General features: G+C 44.5%; 1 protein-coding gene across 1 annotated transcript in view; it reads left to right on the top strand.

The window, feature by feature from the left end:
• Positions 1 to 18,892, top strand: part of vwa8 (von Willebrand factor A domain containing 8) — a 329,616-nt gene that overhangs the window by 241,793 nt on the left and 68,931 nt on the right. The window contains exons 34-37 of the mRNA XM_080204136.1: positions 3,046 to 3,200; positions 4,885 to 5,086; positions 7,366 to 7,447; positions 11,117 to 11,321. Coding sequence (XP_080060262.1) covers positions 3,046 to 3,200; positions 4,885 to 5,086; positions 7,366 to 7,447; positions 11,117 to 11,321 — 644 coding nt within the window. The remainder of the gene's footprint in view (positions 1 to 3,045; positions 3,201 to 4,884; positions 5,087 to 7,365; positions 7,448 to 11,116; positions 11,322 to 18,892) is intronic.

Below are 18,892 nucleotides of genomic sequence, written 5' to 3'. Positions count from 1 at the left end.
ACATGTCACTGCTCCCTCTGGTCTTCACAATACCTATATTGTTTTTGAATGGGCCTTGTCTGCTTTCAGCTTCACTGCATTTAGTTGGACAACCCTCCAGAACTGGTCATGGATCTCCATGAATCACAGATTAAATCTCCAGGGCAATGCAGCAAATAAATCCAAGAGAAAATTCATGGTGCCAACATCGAGAATTCTATCAACACTTTTTTTGTTCATTAGTTATAAAAATGTTGGAGATGTAAATAAGATTATTTGATTGAAGGTAAAATATGATTCTTTGTGATATAAAGTATAAAGTTGCAGCGTGACATAGATAGGATGCAAGACTGGGCGGAGAAGTGGCAGATGGACTTCAACGCAGATAAATGTGTAGTGGTCCATTTTGGCAGGACCAACAGGATGCAGGAGTACAATATCAAGGGTAGGAGTCTTAGCTGGGTTGAAGAGCAGAAGGATCTTGGGGTCCGGGTCCATAGGACTCTTAAATCGGCCTCGCAGGTGGAGGATGTGGTCAAGAAGGCGTATGGTGTACTGGCCTTCATTAATCGAGGGATTGAGTTTAGGAGTCGGGTGGTAATGCTGCAACTTTATAGGACCCTTGTCAGACCCCACTTGGAGTACTGTGCACAGTTCTGGTCGCCTCACTACAGGAAGGATGTGGAAGCTATTGAGAGGGTGCAGAGGAGATTTACAAGGATGTTGCCTGGATTGGGAGGCATGCCTTATGAAGATAGGTTGAGGGAGCTAGGTCTCTTCACCCTGGAGAGACGAAGGTTGAGAGGCGACCTGATAGAGGTTTATAAAATGTTGAGAGGAGTAGATAGGGTGGATTCTCAGAGGCCATTTCCCAGGGCTGAAATGGTCGCTACGAGACGACACAAGTTTAAGGTGCAGGGAAGCAAGTACAGAGGACATGTTAGGGGTAAGTTTTTCACTCAGAGGGTGGTGAGTGAGTGGAATCGGCTGCCGTCGGTGATGGTAGAGGCAAACTCGCTGGGGTCTTTTAAAAGTCTTCTGGATGAGTATATGGGATCTAATGGCATTGGGAGTTACATATAGTTCTATGGCTTGGTAGGTATAGATGTGATCGGTGCAACTTGTGGGCCGAAGGGCCTGTTTGTGCTGTAGTGTTTTATGTTCTATGATTCAGTCAGATAATGAAGCATCAGTTCAATTTCCATTTGATTGGGAGGGTTTGGAATCAGATAACTGTGGTGATGGGTGGAGGATGCAGAGGTGGCTAAAGGGAGAATGTGATAATCCTTTAGGAATATGGTTCAGCCAAAGTTGGAACCATAGACTGCATGTTGGATCTGGTGAACTTTGGGTCCGGGGAGAATTTTCTCTCACTTCTTGCAGACCATTGTGCAGTATTAGCTGAGCTGTGGCCAGGGATGATAAATTTTATTGAGGCACCTGTTTAATTCACCTGTCACTAGTTAAAAGAGGGTTATGGAATTAAGGCGAGTAAATGGAGACAGTTGACAAAAAGAACAGCCAGAATCAAATTGAATGGCAGAACAAGTTTGAGGGGCTGAATGGCCTCTTCCAGTTCCTATGTTCCTAAATCGGGCACTTGTAATTCACAATGAAGTGGGCAGTGATGTGTTGCTATATTATCATAGTGTCCATGGCAATGGCCTGATGGATTATTAGATTCTGTGGAGCCGTAGGTTGATTTGGAATAGTAGTCAATGTCTTTCACTGGTAAGGTGGATTTGAGTCAGCCAAAATATTGATCTGTGCAAAAGGTAAGAAATAAATTTGTTGCAGTCTCTCTCAAATGCCACAAAGCTGAAATCTCCAGCTGAGGATGTGCTGAGGGACAATGTAAACGTAGCAGAGCGTTCAGACTGCAAAGCGCAATTGTTTTAAGATTCTTAAGAATGAGAGTGCTTTTATTGCCCATCTCTAATTGCCCTTGAGAAGGTGATGGTGAGCAGTTTTCTGGAACACTGCAGTCTGTGGTGAAGGTACACCCACAGTGCTGTTAGGAAGAGAGTTACAGGATTCCCATCCAAAGAACCTCAGAGAAGTTGTGGCACAGGAGAAGCCATTCAGCCCATCAATTCTGATAAGAGTTAAAAACAGAAAATGCTGCGAATATTCCACAGGTCAGGCAGCATCTGTGGACAGAGAAACAGAGTTAACATTTCAGGTCAATGACCTTTCACTAGAACTCAGGTAAGTGGGAAATGAAATAGGTTTTGCAATTGAAAGCGGGGTGGCTGGGAGGAAGAACAAAATGGAGTGTCTGTGGCAGGGTGGAGGGCAGGGGTACAACTCTGGTACAAAAACCAAAGAGTGGTAATGGATACAGTAAAGAAACAAAAGAGGAGGTGTGAATGGCAGAGTAGCAGCCATCCAACACAAATTAAGTAAAAAAAAACAGCCAAAAAAAACTGAAAACGAAATGTGGGCGGAAGTCAGGGTTACTGAATTCAGTGCTGACTCCAGAAGGCTATAGGGTGCTGAGTACAAAGATGAGCATGCAGTTCCTCAAGCTTGCATTGTGTTTCATTGGAATGCTGCAGCAGGTCAAGGACAGAAAGGCCAGAGTGGAAGCAAGGTGTGTCATTTTAATTTTCAACTGAATTTCAGATTTCCACCATCCGCAGTATTTTGCCTTTGGTATTCGTGTGGTAACTGTAGCAACCAGTTGACATGCAGCAAGATCTCACCTGAAGCAAAAGGGATAATCTGCTTTGATGGTGTTGATTGAAATGCTGGACAGGACAGAGTCAGTACTCCAGTCATCCTTTGGAGGGAGCTCTGATGCTGTTAAACTCCTGTACAATGTCAAAGGAAAAGTTCCCTTTCGGCAAAAGAGACCTTGGATTCATTTTAAATAGAGAAGATCACCTTTAATGATGGAACACTCCCTCATGACTGAACCCAAATTTGAGCCTACGTATGTCATTGAGTTTGAGCCCTAACTCGAAAGTTGTGAGGGTACGACTGTCTGAGTATTATTCTGTTTATTGATTCTAAACCCGTTGTTCATGAGTCAAGACTGATAGTTTTTCCCTTCATTGATTTTAGCCCTGGAGCTTTCAAGTCCCTATACAGTGTCAAAAGAAGAACTATCCCCAGAAAATCTGAGTGTAGCCCTTGGCCAGAAGATTGTGTCTCCAAACCGGATTCTATCTGATGAAAACAACTACGCAACAATTGTTGTTGGGTTTCCAGATCTCATGGTAAGGGAACGGATTTCAGTTCAGTAAGAAGTTTTCAGTTGCCTGTATAATTTAATACCTGGTAAGTGAATGGGGCTGATTTTTAACTCACTGAGTTTAATGTTGGCAATGTGGATTGATCACCAGCTTTTTGAAAATGCCCACTTTCAATTTCCACTTTGATTGATTTCAAAGTAGAGGAACACAAGTGATTTAGATAATGGAACAAACAGTCAGCCAGGTTGAAAATCTATCTCACTAGCTCTTTCTAAATGATTAGGAATTTGACTTTTATCTTCCTTGTTCTTTTACTGAATTGTTGAAGTGATGCTGTTTGCTCAGAGACTGCACATTTAATCATTGCTGTGTTATAGAGTCATAGAGGTTTACAGCATGGAAACAGGCCTTTTGGCCCAACTTGTCCATGCCGCCCTTTTTTAACCACTAAGCTGGTCTCGATTGCCAGCATTTGGCCTGTATCCCTCTATATCCATCTTAGCCATGTTACTGTCTAAATGCTTTTTAAAATACAAAATTGTTCCCACCTCTATATCCTTTGGCAGCTCGCTCCAGACACTCACCACCCTCTGTGTGAAAAAATTGCCCCGCTGGATCCTATTGTATCTCTCCCCTCTCACTTTAAAACTATGCCCTCTAATTTTAGACTTCCCTACCTTTGGGAAAAGATGTTGACTATCTACCTAGGCCCCTCAGTATTTTATAGACCTCTATAATATCACCCCTAAGCGTCCTACGCTTCAGGGAAAAAAAGTCCCAGTCTATCCAGCCCCTCCTCATAACTCAAACCATCAAGTCCCAGTAGCATCCTAGTAAATCTTTTCTGTGTTTCTAGTTTAATAATATCCTTTCTATGATGGGGTGAGCAGAATTATACACAGAGTCATTCCATCTATTAGGGTAAGGTAAGCATACCCATAGCAAGACGATCACTCTAAATACTTAAGATGCACATAAGATGGGTGAAATGGTGAGGCTACACTCTAGCATAGAGCATCTCATCATTATTTACAGGTTTAAGACACTAGTGTTAATGTGCTATCTTCTACTCACCACCAGCCAAATCCTCCTACACAATTTGAACCTTGATATTTTGTTCATGAACATTTAATGTTCGCTCACTATACTCGGGGAAAGGAAAGCCCATGCAGCCCATCCTACCCCACCACTCAGCCCATCCAACATATCCTATCCCAACACTCAGCTCATCCAACCCATCCTACACCAACCCCTCATCCCATCTGAAACTACTAACTGTAAAGCCCATTCATCCTAACACGTTCAAACATCGATTGTACATTTTACTGATGTTCAGTCCTTAGATAGGAATTTATTACCTGGTAGTGCAGTCTGAGAGCACACAAACTTCAAAGTGCACAGTTTGGAACTTTGGGAACAAGTTGGAAAACCAAGTGTTGGTGTTTCCATGATTTGCAGTTGTGCTGTTCCCCTGCTGAGGTCCATGAAACAGGTGTATCACCTGCCCTATTCCTCCTTTCTGCAAATCCATCCATTTACTTTTCCTGCTTGTGTTCATTATTTCTTATCAGTTGAAAGAAATTGCAGCAAATACATGTTTTGACAATTGTACAGGCAGAATGAATCTCTTGACCAACAGTTTTGATTTGCATTAGCTCTTTTGTGGATTAAATGCTGGATTACCGAATGCTGAAATGTGCCCCTACAGTCTCCCAATGAGGTGTACACGTGGAAACGAAGGACTCCATCGGACAGCTCTGCCGCTGACTCCACAAGAGATGAGTTCTTCAGCAGGAGCTATCAGTCTGGGAATGTGAAACAAGCCAACTGCATAACTCTGACAGGAGCAAACCAGGTGATTCGTGCTGTTGGTGCTGGAGAAGTGCCTGTTAGCGAAATCTACCCAAAAGGTGAGTGTGGTACTGAAGTTGTGCATTCTGTCCCTTCAAATTGAGGGATTATCATGTCAGACACTGAGTCAAATAAATGGATCATCTAAGAACAGAACCACATTCATAGCTTTCAACATGAACCCTGGAATCTGCCTTCCACTCTCTCTATCCATTTACCATCCAACCTCCTTTCCTGGCCTTTCTCCTTTTTAAATTTGCTAACCTTTATCAAAATAACCCAATATCAGTCCTCTGCCTTTGCAAACGAGTGTCCCCAATGCAACTTCCTTACCTAATGTGCTTCAGGGAAGGAAATCTGTCATCCTTACCTGGTCTGATCTACAGTTGACTAACTGCCGTCTGAAAAGCCTGAGAAGCCACTCTGTTCAAGAGCAGTTTGGGATGGGCAACAAATGCTGGCCTTGCCACTGACACCCACATCCCATGAAAGAATAAAGATTTCAACACAGGTGACCATTTTTCTCCAAAGCCTCCCTTCCAGTTGTAGAGACCATAAGACTTAGGAGCAGAATTAGGCCACTCGCCCATCAAGTCCGCTCTACCATTCAATCATGGCTGATGTTTTTCTCATCCCCATTCTCCTGCCTTTTCCCCATAACCCCTGATCCCCTTATTAATCAAGAACCTATCTATCTCTGTCTTAAAGACACTCAATGACCTGGCCTCCACAGTCTTCTGCGGTAAAGAGTTCCACAGATTGAGCACAGTATCTGCAGCAAATCTTTTCATTCCATACTGCACTAGTGCGTTGTGAGTTCTCCATGGCCCTTTCCTGTTCCTTGAGCACACAATGTCCATTAGTAACATTATACACTTACATGGGGTCAGCTCCCAAATGGAGACTGATGACACCTAACTCCATCTTTTGTTGCACCTCCACTGACTTCAGTATAACACCCTTAATGGGCTGTGTTATTCTTCAGCTGAAGAATTGACAAAACAAAAGCCAATGGGTTTTTCCCATCCAGCCCACCACGGAAATCATAGCGGACAGGACACTGACCATGCGAAGGTCAGTTCACCTCAGGCAGGATTTTCCAGGCAAGCACGTCCGGAAAATCCTGTCTGATGTCAATGACTCATTCCAAACATTTACCGCGAGTGTGATCCCATTGTATTTAACTGTGGATTCTTTAGAATGACAGTAGCAGTTCAGTTTCCTCCAGAACCAGTTTACTTTTAAAATAAAAAATAGCTGCACAAATGAATCCTGCAGCTGAACATGAAAAACAGATTTCATTTATATAGCACCTTTACGTGGTCATGGCTCCCACAGTGCTTACCAGCCAATTAAATAATCTTGACGTGTAGTCACTGTTAAAAAACAGAACATTTTCAAAGGCAGTAATGAGACAATAACCACATTATCTGGGTCAGTGGTTGGGAGAGGGATATATAAATTCACGTGGTTGGATGTGAACCAGAGAGGAGCTGCTTGTTCTTTTTTGAAGAGTGGGATCTCGTAGAATCATCATCATTGAATCCCTACAGTGCAGAAGGTGGCCATTCAGCTCATCAAGCCTGCACCAACTCTCCAACAGAGCATCTTCACCCAGGCCCACTCCCCACCCTATTTACCCTTCTAAGCTCCGTAGCCTACACATATTTGGACTCTAAGGGGCAATTTACCATGCCAATCCACCTAACCTGCACATCTTTGGAGTATGGGAGGAAACCAGAGAACCCAGAGGAAACTCATACAGACAAGGGGAGAACATGCAAACTCCACACATACAGTCTCCCGAGGCTGGAATTGAACATAGGTCGTTGGAGCTGTGAGGCAGCAGTGCTAATCGCTGCGTCATCCTGCTGTCCCTCTCTAGAGTTTCAAAGTATGCTCCCTTGGACAGTGCTTTCTATACTATCGTACAAAGTCAACCTGGATTCACTCTGTTTATGTGGAACTTGAACTTGAGTTTCTGCCTCAGAGGAGAGGCTAACACTTGAGAAATAGAAATACTTTGAAAGATTGCAGATACAGTTCAGTCAGAAATGTGCACTTAAAAAAATGGGTAAAACATTAATCTGCCCTCTACTTGGAGATCTGCTCAAGGACACCTGACCTCCGTTTGACTCAGGTAAGCGCAGTATTGACATCTGGCAACCTTCAAGGTGAACACTCACTAAATTACCCAGTTACACTTCAGCAGCCGATAATGCAGTTAATAGTGGAATATTTATAATGCAGTAAAAAAGGTATTGTAATGTTGTTGCTCTTTTACTTTCAACAAAAGAAGCTTTGGTCCTGCTCTAATCATTGTTTCCTTTTCCCATAGATGTAAAGCCTCCAAAGAATGCAGGATTCTTGGAAGTGACTGATCTGAACACCAAAAAGATTAAATATATCCCCATTCCAAGGTGAGCAAAGTCCAGAAACACAGGAACAGGAGGAGAACCTACAGCCTCTCGACCTGGGTTCCCCCAAATCTGTCTGATTTGCCTGATTTATATCTAAATGCCATTCACCTACCCTGGTTCCTTACCTATCAAGAATCTAGCATTCAACACTTTGTCCAAAGATGTGTGGGTTAAGTTGATTGGCCATGATAAATTCACTTTAGTGTCAGCGGGATTAGCAGGGTAAATATGTGGGGTTACAGGAATAGGGCCTGAGTGGGATTCTGGTCAGTGCAGACTTGATGGGCTGAATGGCCTCCTTTTGCAGTATAGGGATTCTGTGATTTTGACATTTTAATTGATTCTCAGTAGCTTTCTGCAGGAGAAAGTTATAAATTTTTACTTTCGTATGAAGGTGTATCCCTAGCTTAGTTCCTAAATAGCTCGGCCCTAACTTCAAGTGATGTAATTTATATTTATTTCAGGTACAACCTACAACCCATGGATTGAAAACTGTGAGGAGCACATCCACTGAATTTCTACTTCTGGGGGAGAAGAAAGAACAAAACTGGGGATTAGAATCATAGAATCCTACAGTGCAGAAGGAGGCCATTTGGCCCATCAAGTCTGCACCAACCCACAATCCAACCCAGGCCCTGTCCACTCATGCATTTACGCTAGCTAGTCCCCTTGGCACTAAGGGGCAATTTAGTGTGGCCAATCCACCTAACCGACACATCTTTAAACTGTGGGAGAAAACCAGCGCACCCGGAGGAAACTACGCAGACACAGGGAGAATTCGCAAACTCCACACAGTGACCCAAGCTGGGAATTGAACCTGGGTCCCTGGTGCTGTGAGGCAGCAGTGTTAACTACTGTGCCACCGTTAAGCCCTGTGATTATTAATATAAAACCGTCACCAGTAAATCCAATTGGGAATCTAGTGGAACATCTTTGTAGCCAACAAGTGAGGAGAATGTGAAGCTCATTATCACATGGAGAGGTTGAGATTAACTTAAAGGGGCATTTAAGAGGAAACTTAGTAAGTACAGGAGGGAGACAAGAATAGGTTTTTTAAATAGGGTTAGATGAAGAAAGGTGGGAGAAGACTCATTTCATACATAAGTACCAACATAGACCAGTTTCTGTGCTGTATGTGCTCTGTAACTTTTTCTATCAGCATCCTGAGGGTTACCGTGTATCAGAAACTGAATTGGGACTATCCAGATAAATACTGTAGCTACCAGAGCAGGTCAAAGATTAAGAATCCTGCAGCAAAGTAACTCATTTCCTGACTCCCCAAAGCCTGTCCACTATCTACAAGGCACAAGTCAGGAGTGTGATGGAATCCTTGCCTGGATGAGTGCAGCTTCAACAACATTCAAGAAGTTCAACACCATTCAGGACAAAGCAGCCTGTTTGATTGACACTCTTTCCACAGCATTCAATCTTTCCACCAGTGATGAACAATGAGAGTTGTGTATACCCATCTACTTGATACACTGCAGGAACTCACCAAGGTTCCTTTGACAGTACCATCCACATCCACGATTTCTACCATCTAGAAGGACAAGAACAGCAGATTCCTGGGAACACCACCACTGTTCCTTCACTGTTGCTGAGTCAAAATCCTGTAACTCTGGAGTTCTATGAGGATGTGTCTAGGGCAGTGGATAGAGGAGAGCCGGTGGATGTGGTCTTTCTGGATTTTCAGAAGGCGTTTGACAAGGTACCTCACAAGAGGTTATTGCAGAAGGTCAGGGGACATGGAGTTGGGGGTAGGGTGTTAGCGTGGATAGAGGATTGGTTGTCAAATAGGAGGCAGAGAGTGGGGGTCAATGGGTGCTATTCGGATTGGCGGTTGGTGACTAGTGGGGTGCCCCAGGGGTCGGTGCTGGGGCCTCAGCTATTTACCATTTATATAGATGATCTGGAGGAGGGAACCGAGTGCAGGGTGTCGAAATTTGCTGATGACACCAAGATTGGGGGAACGGCAAATTGTGCGGAGAGTGTGGAGAGTCTGCAGAAGGATCTAGATAGGCTGGGCGAATGGGCCAGGAACTGGCAAATGGAATTTAATGTTGGCAAGTGTGAGGTGGTCCACTTTGGTAGGAAGAATGGTAGGAAGGACTATTACTTACGTGGCGAAAAACTGCAGCAGGCGACGGTGCAGAGGGACCTCGGGGTCCTTGTGCATGAGTCGCAAAAACCCAGCTTGCAGGTGCAGCAGGTGGTCAGGAAGGCGAATGGGATGCTGGCCTTCATAGCGAGGGGGATTGAATATAAAAGTAGGGAGGTCTTGCTGCAGCTGTATAGGGCATTGGTGAGGCCGCAGCTGGAGTACTGTGTGCAGTTTTGGGCGCCGCACCTGCGCAAGGATATTTTGGCCCTGGAGGGAGTGGAGAGGAGGTTTACTAGGCTGATACCGGAGTTGAGGGGATTGAGCTATGAGGAGAGGCTGAATAAACTAGGCTTGTACTCGTTAGAGTTTAGAAGAATGAGGGGAGATCTCATTGAGACGTATAAGATGATGAATGGGATGGATAGGATAGAGGTGGAGAGACTCTTCCCGCTCAAAAAAGACAGTAGGACTAGGGGGCACAGCCTCAAGATAAAGGGGAGGCGGTTTAGAACGGAGTTGAGGAGGAACTTCTTCACTCAAAGGGTGGTGAATCTCTGGAATTCTCTGCCCGTTGAAGTGGTGGAGGCTGCCTCGCTAAATATTTTTAAGAAGCGGGTTGATGGGTTCTTGATAAGAGAGGGGATTAAGGGTTATGGGGAGAGGGCGGGAAAGTGGAACTGAGCCACAACAGATCAGCCATGATCTTATTGAATGGCGGGGCAGGCTCGAAGGGCTAGATGGCCTACTCCTGCTCCTATTTCTTATGTTCTTATGTTCTTATGTAACTCCCTCCCTAACAGCACTGTGGGTGTACCTATACTACATGGACTGCAGTGGTTCAAGGAAGCTTCTCAAGGATAATTAAGGATGGGCAACAAGTACTGGTCAAGCCAGCAACGCCCACATCCTACAAGTATTTATTTTAATTCACTGCTGGCAAAGGAAACTCTGTGCATGGATCACCCATTTAGAAATGTGTTCCGCCAGTATTAGCTTGAGTGTTTAACTCACTTTAGACCATAAAGTATAGGAGCAGAAGTAGGCCATTTGACCCATTGTGTCTACTCCGCCATTCAGTGATAACATGACTGATCTGCACGATAATCCTGAACTCCATTTCCCTGTCTTATCCCCAAAATCCTTGAATCCCTTACTGATTAAAAATCTATCTCAGTCCTGAGAATACCAAGTGATCCGGCCTCTGCAGTAAAAAATCTCACAGATTCACTACCCTCAGACCCTATGGCTCAGAACTGGCCAATTGAATCATAAAATCATAGAATGATTATTGCCTGCAGTGCAGAAGGAGACCATTTGGTGCGTCGAGTCTGCATCGACCACAATCCACCCAGGCTTCAAACCTCACATATTTACTCTGCTAGCCCACTGACACTAAGGGTCAATTTAGCATGGTCAATCAACCTAACCTGCACATCTTTGGACTGTGGGAGGAAACCAGAGAACCCAGAGAAAACCAATTCAGACAGAGGAGAAACATACAAACGTGAAACTCCAGTCTTTTCATAGTGGACTGGCTGTGCTGATATTGTTCTTCTTCTTTCTTGCAGTGTGCTGTCCATCTCTCCATACACTCAGTGGTTGTATAAAATCTCAAACACAGATGTTCTGATAGCACCCATGGGAGCTGGAGGAGTGGTGACGGTGGATCTGGGAGGGCATGTGCGAATTTGGGAAACCGGATTTGATCATTTACAGCGCTCCCTGCTGGAATGGAGAAACATGATTGGACAGGAGGATGGACGACCCCTACAGGTTGGGAATCGTTTACAGTAAACTTAATGGTTGACAAGTTGAAAATAAACTTGTGTTGTTCCTGAAAGAAAGGTGTATTTATAAAGCACCATATGTGACCTCAGGAAATCTTACAACATATGCAGCAATTAAGTAATTTTTGCAGTGTACTTACAGATGAGGTGTATGAAATGCGGTAACCATTTTTGCACAGCAAGATCCAACAAACAGCAATGTGCTAACAACGAAATCACTTGCTATAAAGATAGAAACTTACAGCACAGAAGGCAAATGTTCACCCTGTCATAACTGTGCGAGCTCCTTGAAAGGACAGGTGTTCTTAGTCGCAAATTCCCACTGATCCAGCTGGATTTTACTCAGGATTGGGAACAAAGAACAGTACAGCACAGGAACAGACCCTTCAGCCCTCCAAGCTTGTGCCGATCATGATGCCTGCCTAAACTAAAACCATATCCTTCCATTTCCGTCTTATTCATGTATTCATCTAGTTGCCCCTTAAATGCTGCTTTCGTACCAACTCCCACCATCGCCCCAGGCAGCGCGTTCCAGACATTCGCCACCCTCTGTGTAAGGGAACTTGCCTCACACATCTCCTCTAAACTTTCCCCCACACATCTTAAACCTATGTCCTCCAGTACTTGACTTTTCAACCCTAGGAAAGAACATCTGACTATCCATTCTGTCCATGACAATAAAAATCTTGTAAACATCTATCAGAAATCCTCAGAACCTTGGTGACTTTTCACTTTCCAGATCAGTGTTGCTAAGACTAACTACCCTTGCCCAAGTCAAAACTAGAAACCTGCTACAGACTGGGACATGTTGACCACCTAGTCTGTTTTCCTGGGCTAGTCATTCATATTTTAAACCCACTGAACTATCATGGGAGCTTTGACATCTTTCACAGTGCTGTACAGTGAGATGCTGCATTGCCAGAGATTGCAGTCTTTTAAATAAAAGGTTAAACTGAGGCCTTGTATGCCTTCTCAGGTGTTCACAAAAGATCCATGGAACAATTTTGGATAAGTGCAGGAGTGTTTCTGCCTGCTGTCTGAACCAATATTTATCCCTTACCAAATATTGCTAAAGTAGATTATCTGGTCGTTAACACATTGTTGTTTGTTGCTGTGTACAAAATTCGCTACATTACAACATTGACTACACTTTAGAAATGCTGACAAGCTGGGATATCCTAAAATCATGAAAGGTGCCATATGAATGCAAGTCTTTTTGTACAGGAAAACAGACAGGATAAAACTCAAAATAACTGCTTGTGTTTTTAGATTGGGAGGCTGAAAATCACCAGTAGGTGGCGGACAAATCCATAGTATGCTGAAGTGCAGACTTACTCATTTTCCATTGGAATTGTTGCTCTGTGCAAGCAGCCTGGCATTTGATTGGAATTCAGTACACTGCTGACTGAGTTACAAATGTCTAATTAGAGGGAGTTTACTTACAAATATAGAATACAGGGGATCAACAACATGGAGATGTTCACTTATTCTCCATGTCAGTCAGTGGTCAGCATTTCCAATGAAATGTGCTCAAAAATAAAAGCAATGAAATAAAAAGAAACAGCAGCATGTTGCTTCTCAAGAAGTTTAACAGAGGGTCCATTAGCCCCCCTCAGATGAAGGTAAAAGATCCCAGGGCACTATTTTGCAGATGAACGGGAGAGTTCTCCCCCATGTTGAAGGTAGCAGTAGAGGGGTGCTTTCCTGAGTGGAAGGCTGTGTCAACCGGTGTTCCACAGAGATCAGTTCTGGGACCTTTGTTGTGCATTGTATGCATAGGTGATTTGGAGGAAAATGCAGCTTCAAGGAATGTTGGGGGGGAGGGTGGCTATGAGTTACTCTGCCTATAAGAGGCAGCACTCCAGATTGAACATGGGGAAAGGCAAGGGCAGCCCTCCAGGCAGTGTAGGGATTGAGCCTTTAGCCATTTTTTAAGTCAACTTAGCTAACCAGCACTAAATAGCCAAAGTTTACTCTTCAACTCATATCACAATAACAGACAGTCTGGTCAGTAAGACATTACTTTTGCGGCACCTGCAATTGCAAATAGCTTTTTGGAGCCGACAAGGGAGCAAGCTATCTTGGATCTGGTGTTATGTAACGAGGCAGGTAGAATTAGGGACCTTGTGGTGAAGGATCCTCTTGGGGAGAGTGATCATTGTATGGTGGATTTTCTGGTGCAGATGGAGGAGGAGAAAGTGGGTTCCCGGACACGCGTCCTTTGTTTGAACAGAGGGGAGTACGGTAGGATGAGAGGAGAATTGGCAAATGTGGACCGGGGGAGCGCATTGGAAGGTAGGTCTGCTGAGGAACAGTGGAGAATCTTTAAGGAGATCTTTCTTGGTGCTCAGCAGAAATTTATTCCGATGGTTAAAAAGGACCGTAGGAGGAGAGGTAATAAGCCGTGGGTAACGAAGGAGGTGAAGGAAAGTGTTAAATTAAAAGCGGAGGCGTTTAGAGTAGCTAAGAGTAGTGGGCGAGAAGAGGATTGGGAGAGGTTTAAAAGTCAACAAAGATTGACAAAGAAGTTGATAAAGAAGGGTAGGAGAAACTATGAAGCTGGGCTAGCGCTTAATATAAAAAAGGATAGCAAAAGTTTTTATAAATATATAAAAAGGAAGAGGCTGGCTAGGGTGAACGTTGGACCCTTAGAGGATGAGAGGGGGGACTTAGTGGTAGGGGATGGGGAAATGGCTGAGGCCTTGAATAACTTTTTTGTTTTGGTCTTCACGGAGGAGGAGGATAGAGGATTGGTTGTCAAATAGGAGGCAGAGAGTGGGGGTCAATGGGTGCTATTCGGATTGGCGGTTGGTGACTAGTGGGGTGCCCCAGGGGTCGGTGCTGGGGCCTCAGCTATTTACCATTTATATAGATGATCTGGAGGAGGGAACCGAGTGCAGGGTGTCGAAATTTGCTGATGACACCAAGATTGGGGGAAAGGCAAATTGTGCGGAGGGTGTGGAGAGTCTGCAGAAGGATCTAGATAGGCTGGGCGAATGGGCCAGGAAATGGCAAATGGAATTTAATGTTGGCAAGTGTGAGGTGGTCCACTTTGGTAGGAAGAATGGTAGGAAGGACTATTACTTACGTGGCGAAAAACTGCAGCAGGCGACGGTGCAGAGGGACCTCGGGGTCCTTGTGCATGAGTCGCAAAAACCCAGCTTGCAGGTGCAGCAGGTGGTCAGGAAGGCGAATGGGATGCTGGCCTTCATAGCGAGGGGGATTGAATATAAAAGTAGGGAGGTCTTGCTGCAGCTGTATAGGGCATTGGTGAGGCCGCAGCTGGAGTACTGTGTGCAGTTTTGGGCGTCGCACCTGCGCAAGGATATTTTGGCCCTGGAGGGAGTGCAGAGGAGGTTTACTAGGCTGATACCGGAGTTGAGGGGGTTGAGCTATGAGGAGAGGCTGAATAAACTAGGCTTGTACTCGCTAGAGTTTAGAAGAATGAGGGGAGATCTCATTGAGACGTATAAGATGATGAATGGGATGGATAGGATAGAGGTGGAGAGACTCTTCCCGCTCAAAAAAGACAGTAGGACTAGGGGGCACAGCCTCAAGATAAAGGGGAGGCAGTTTAGAACGGAGTTGAGGAGGAACTTCTTCACTCAAAGGGTGGTGAATCTCTGGAATTCTCTGCCCGTTGAAGTGGTGGAGGCTGCCTCGCTAAATATTTTTAAGAAGCGGGTTGATGGGTTTTTGATAAGAGAGGGGATTAAGGGTTATGGGGAGAGGGCGGGAAAGTGGAACTGAGCCACAACAGATCAGCCATGATCTTATTGAATGGCGGGGCAGGCTCGAAGGGCTAGATGGCCTACTCCTGCTCCTATTTCTTATGTTCTTATGTTCTTATTAGGACGTGAATAATTTGCCGGGTGTTAGCGATGGAAAGATGGTAGGACAGGAGGGTCTCAATGACATTATTGTTACTAGAGAGGTGGTGCTCGACAGACTGGAGGGACTGATTGTGGACAAGTCCCCAGGACCGGATGGAATGCATCCGAGGGTTCTGAAAGAAATGGCGGAGGTGATAGTGGATGCCTTGGTGGTTATTTTCCAAACGTCGCTGGATTCCGGGGAAGTGCCGGAAGATTGGAAAACGGCTAATGTTACGCTGTTGTTTAATAAGGGTGGCAGGCAAAAGGCAGGGAATTATAGGCCGGTTAGTTTAACATCTGTTGTAGGTAAAATGTTAGAATCCGTCATCAAGGAGGAAATAGCGAGGCATCTTGAGGGGAATTGCTTGATAGAGCAGACGCAGCACGGTTTCATTAAGGGGAAGTCGTGTCTGACAAATTTATTGGAGTTCTATGAGGATGTGTCTAGGATGGTGGATAGAGGAGAGCCGGTGGATGTGGTCTTTCTGGATTTTCAGAAGGCGTTTGACAAGGTACCTCACAAGAGGTTATTGCAGAAGGTAAGGGGGCATGGAGTTGGGGGTAGGGTGTTAGCGTGGATAGAGGATTGGTTGTCAAATAGGAGGCAGAGAGTGGGGGTCAATGGGTGCTATTCGGATTGGCGGTTGGTGACTAGTGGAGTGCCCCAGGGGTCGGTGCTGGGGCTTCAGCTATTTACCATTTATATAGATGATCTGGAGGAGGGAACCAAGTGTATGGTGTCGAAATTTGCTGATGACACCAAGATTGGTGGAACGGCAAATTGTGCGGAGGGTGTGGAGAGTCTGCAGAAGGATCTAGATAGGCTGGGCGAATGGGCCAGGAACTGGCAAATGGAATTTAATGTTGGCAAGTGCGAGGTGGTCCACTTTGGTAGGAATAATGGTAGGAAGGACTATTACTTACGTGGCGAAAAACTGCAGCAGGCGACGGTGCAGAGGGACCTCGGGGTCCTTGTGCACGAGTCGCAAAAACCCAGCCTGCAGGTGCAGCAGGTGGTCAGGAAGGCTAATGGGATGCTGGCCTTCATAGCGAGGGGGATTGAATATAAAAGTAGGGAGGTCTTGCTGCAGCTGTATAGGGCATTGGTGAGGCCGCAGCTGGAGTACTGTGTGCAGGTTTGGTCGCCGCACTTACGCAAGGATATTTTGGCCTTAGAGGGAGTGCAGAGGAGGTTTACTAGGCTGATGCCAGAGTTGAGGGGGTTGAGCTATGAGGAGAGGCTGAATAAACTAGGCTTGTACTCGTTAGAGTTTAGAAGAATGAGGGGAGATCTCATTGAGACGTATAAGATGATGAATGGGATGGATAGGATAGAGGTGGAGATACTCTTCCCGCTCAGAAAGGACAGTAGGATTAGGGGGCACAGCCTCAAGATAAAGGGGGTGCGGTTTAGAACGGAGTTGAGGAGGAACTTCTTCACTCAAAGGGTGGTGAATCCCTGGAATTCTCTGCCCGTTGAAGTGGTGGAGGCTGCCTCGCTAAATATTTTTAAGATGCAGGTTGGTGGGTTTTTGATAAGCGAGGGGATTAAGGGTTATGGGGAGAAAGTGGAACTGAGCCACGACAGATCAGCCATGATCTTATTGAATGGCGGGGCAGGCTCGAAAGGCTAGATGGCCTACTCCTACTCCTATTTCTTATGTTCTTATGTTCCATGATTCCTAATTACCACAGTGACTACACTAAAGTAGTTTAGTAGTTGTAAAGAGCTTTGGGACACACCCTAAATTCATATAAGGCACTATCTCAACAATAATTGTTTCTTTTTTCTGGAATGTGGGTTCCAGTCTGCTTGAGGCTGCACAAACAAGGCCTCCTCCCTTTTGTGTTTATCTGTAATTCTCAGTGTGAAGTGACCTCCCTTTTGAGAGATCTGATTACAAAGTTGTGCAAACAGAGAGGAGTAAGAATTAATAAAGTCTGTAGATCTTCTGTGGTGCTGCTCATAGTGTCAGGTGATATAGTGGTACAGAATACAGTGGAGATACAACACACAATGATGGCCACAATATATATTCACAGATGCACAGTCTATTTAATTATATTGATACTGTTCAATACTAAGTGTGTTTAATAGAAAGGAACAATGCAATTTAGTAAGATTTTTAATGGTATAAGTAGTGTCCTCAATCAAGATTGAGACCAGTGACATTTTATTAAACGCAAAGAAAATTTGAAATCTCAGTTATTGAATAAGAGAATAAAACCATGAGATTCTACTGTTTTAAACACAGATTTTTGTGATACAAACTAAATTTTGTAAACTGGTTTTCGATGTGAATGCTTTGTCGAATGCTTTCTTAAAATCCATATGGACAACATCCACTGCATTCCCTTTATCAACATTCTCTGCAGTCTGCTGCAGACTGTCAGACTTTCATAGAAGTGGCAATCAGCCAGTCAAATGCCATAGCTGCCATTTCAAAGAATCCAAGTGTATATCATGTGCTAAGGCCCAAACACAACACCACCGCCACGACTGTTTACAGTGTGAACGTGACCCTGTACAGCGTGAACATGACCCTGTACAGCGTGAACGTGACCCTGTATGCTGTGAACATAAGCCTTTGCCGTACTACTATGGGCAGGAGGGGGATTAATTTAAACAGCACTAAATTCTGCTTTCATTACCCATCTGTAAACAGAAAGGTGTTTTGATTACTTTCACTTTATACATGGTGACATAGATCCCAACTCCCTGGTTTTGGTGTGATCCAATTATCTGTTGATAATATCACAGCAAATTCAAGATAGGATGAATCCAAAATATGTTGTCTACTCCACTATGGACATTGTCCACTCCATTATGGACATTGTTCACTCCACTATGGATATTGTCCACTCCTCTGTCGACCATATGTATATTGTATATGGATTTCAGTAAAGCATTTGATAAGGTTCCCCACAGTAGGCTTTTGCAGAAAATATGGAGACATGAGATTGAGTGTGATTTTGCGATTTGGATTAGAAACTGGTTAGCTGAAAGAAGACAGAGGGTGGTGGTTGATGGGAAATGTTCAACCTGGAGTTCAGTTACTAGTGGTGTACCTCAAGGATCTGTTTTGGGGCCACTGATGTTCATCATTTTTATAAATGACCTGGATGAGGACATAGAAGTCGGTAGAGTTGTGGACAGTGTGGAAGGATGTTGCAGGTTACAGAAGGACATAGATAAACTGCAGAGCTGGGCTGAGAGGTGGCAGATGGAGTTTAATGCAGGAAAGTATGAGGTGATTCACTTTGGAAGGAGTAATGGGAATACAGAGTACTGGACTAATGGTAAAATACTTGGTAGTGTAGATGAGCAGAGAGATCTCGGTGTCCACGTGCGTAGATCCCTGAAAGTTGGCACCCAAGTTGATAGGGTTATTAAGAAGGCGTACGGTGTATTAGCTTTTATTGGTAGAGGGATTGAGTTTCGGAGCCACGAGGTCATGTTGCAACTGTATAAAACTCTGGTGCGGCCGTACTTGGCGTATTGCGTACAGTTCTGGTCGCCGCATTATAGGAAGGATGTGAAAGCGTTGGAAAGGCTGCAGAGGAGATTTACCAGGATGTTGCTTGGTATGGTGGGAAGGCCTTATGAGGAAAGGCTGAATGACTTGAGGCTGTTTTTGTTAGAGAGAAGAAGGTTAAGAGGTGACTTAATAGAGGCATACAA

This window comes from Carcharhinus amblyrhynchos, chromosome 15 (assembly GCF_965287045.1).
Source record: "Carcharhinus amblyrhynchos chromosome 15, sCarAmb.v2.hapA, whole genome shotgun sequence".
NCBI classification, from domain to species: Eukaryota; Metazoa; Chordata; class Chondrichthyes; order Carcharhiniformes; family Carcharhinidae; genus Carcharhinus; species Carcharhinus amblyrhynchos.
Note: the sequence above shows the minus strand (reverse complement) of the source record. Positions and strands in the feature narration are given on the sequence as shown.